Below are 2337 nucleotides of genomic sequence, written 5' to 3'. Positions count from 1 at the left end.
ACTGACCATCTACGACCCTTCATTGTAAATGAACTGCTACGGCTGTAGAGAATTATATCACTTGCGATCCTGTTTTTTTGAATTTTCTACTACAAGGGATTTGGTCTTTACTTTACTTCTAAGTCACTCCCTTGTAGTATCTCTTTGTATAGACTGTCCTCACGAAACACACACCACATTACTTTGGTTTTATGTTTATTAAGCACGAGCATAAATACATACAATCATACATTCACCTTTATGAACACATGCATACCTTCATTCTATAAACATACATGAGATACTGAGCCGACAAGTTTTGAGACTGGGGGAAATCAGCGAACAACTAGAGGCTCGTTCAGAAATACACTCGTCGTTCGATTTATTCCATGGAGAATAGCAGGAAAGCAGATAAAACGTTGTAGTACTGCGGAATAGTCAACGGTGGATGCGTACGTGCGAAAACGTAGGGCAGCGCTGCTCTAGGCTCTAGCTAGCGCTACTACGCGTTGTAACGTAGCCTCTGGAGCAGCGCGGACCGGAGGACGCCGTCGCCGTCGTTGTCCTGTAGGGCAGCGGGCACGTCGACGACGACGTCCTGCACGGTCACGCCCTCCACGCGGTTGACGCACGCGTGTTGCACCTGCAGCTCTAGCGACCTGAGCGCACTCATCAGCCGCGCCGGCGCGTGTGGGCCTTGTCCCGAGCTCATCACGCGCACTGCCGCCGCGTCCTTCCCCACCATCCGCACCTCGACCACATCCTCGCCGGTCAAGTGGTGCAGGGAGGCCCCGGCGTGGCCGCCCCAGGACGAAGAAGCGGACGCGTTCGACGCCTCCCACCTCGCGGCGGCCGCCTGCCGGCCCTCTTCCTCGAGCCGCGCGACGCAGGACCGCAGGTCGGTGATGTAAGCTACGGCGTCGGCGAGGAGGGAAGCCTTGTCCATGCGGGACACCCTGGGCACGGCGGCGCGCAGCTCGCAGAACAGGCGATTCAGCTTGTCGCGGCGCTGCCTCTCGGCCTCCACGTGGCTGAGGGTGGGCCCCTCAGGCCGCGGCCCGGGCTTCCGCCCACGCCGCTTCGTCGTCGATGCCTGCAGGCTCTCCCCCGGCAACTCGGAGTCGGGGGACACCGAGGAGCTCCCAGCAGGCCACACGTAATCTCCGTCCTCGCTCTTGGCCGGCACGACGGTGTCGCGGACCAGCCATTGCTCGGGGACCTCGCAGGAGGCGAGCTCGAAGGCCTGGTGGTGGTGCACCTCGGCGGTGGAGAACAGAGAAGGCGGCGATGACGGGAAGAAAGGGGAGTACGGGGATAGAAGCTCGTCCATGGCCGTCGCGGACGTGCGTGTCGCTCCGCTAAGTGAAGAGGTCGAAGTGGTGAATTAGCGCAGGGGCTGCAGCCGTGTTTTGTACTGGTGATACATTTGCGGTTAAGACCTCGCTTAAATGGCGTATCACGTTAAAGGTACCTGTCCTTTTCAATTTGAATTCCTCCCGCAGAATACATGCCCGCTAATTTAGGATCGGAAGTTTGGAACCAATAGCTAACTACAAGACGTAGTAATTTGTAAGACAGTTTTTCTGGAAGTGAATTTCGAAATTGGGCCGGCCGACTGGGGTGAGAAGGAAGCAGACGACGTCGGCAAGTCCTCGGACAGGAACAGGCCGTAGCCGACGGAGTCAAGTTTGAAACTTGACTATTGGAGGTGGGGGAGATGTAGGTTCCTCGGTTTAGAGGGATGGCTGGGGCGACGGCAAACACTGCAATGTGGGAGGTCGATGGGAGGGCGTGGCGATGCAGTGGTCGTGGGAGTGTGGCCGGCCCCATACGGTGGAGGCAGGCGGTTCAACCGGGGCTGGATTGGCGGTTGTTAGAGGAAGAAGAGGAACAATGCATACTGGTTCAAGCTGAAAGACGATGCAGGATCCGTTGGATGATCAAACGGTAACATGAAAAATCAACTTGGGACTTGCCCCTAGCCAGTCCCTTTGTAAGAGTGTTTTCACCTTAATAATTTGATTTGTAGATACTGAAGACCAAATTAAGTGAGAGCACACATGAGTATGTTGAAGTGATAAATAAACTAGAGTTAAATTATCACATGGTCCCACAAAAAAATTATATACACATGGAAACATATGTAACTAACAATGACAAAATTGTGTTAACTCGGCAAGCAGACATGTATTGAGTTGATTTCCCGGTGTCTCTTCTCTGGGTGAAGTATGTTTATGTGGAGAAATGTTCATTGACAGGCATTATCCTTTACAAGCACTCTTGCTATTATGCTTGAGCATTTGCGCGAAGAATCTACATAGAGTTGCTTACCTTGGGGGTTTCTGAAGGAAATATGTC

The 2337-nt window shown here is 53.6% G+C and overlaps 1 protein-coding gene across 1 annotated transcript; it reads right to left on the bottom strand.

Annotated features, from left to right (window-relative positions):
* Positions 1-239: 239 nt before the first annotated feature.
* LOC119297708 (transcription factor MYC2-like) lies at positions 240-1341 on the bottom strand. The gene has a single exon (XM_037575386.1). It carries the CDS (start codon positions 1307-1309, stop codon positions 482-484), a length of 828 nt encoding a protein of 275 aa, XP_037431283.1. The 5' UTR covers positions 1310-1341; the 3' UTR covers positions 240-481.
* Between the last annotated feature and the right edge of the window lie 996 nt (positions 1342-2337).

The sequence above is a fragment of the Triticum dicoccoides genome, chromosome 5A (genome assembly GCF_002162155.2).
Source record: "Triticum dicoccoides isolate Atlit2015 ecotype Zavitan chromosome 5A, WEW_v2.0, whole genome shotgun sequence".
NCBI classification, from domain to species: domain Eukaryota; kingdom Viridiplantae; phylum Streptophyta; class Magnoliopsida; order Poales; family Poaceae; genus Triticum; species Triticum dicoccoides.
The sequence above is the reverse complement of the archived record's forward strand: the minus strand, read 5'-3'. Positions and strand labels throughout refer to the sequence as shown.

Excerpts from the sequence above, each read along its gene's own strand:
- LOC119297708 (XM_037575386.1), bottom strand. The coding sequence starts at position 1,309 with ATGGACGAGCTTCTATCCCCGTACTCCCCTTTCTTCCCGTCATCGCCG.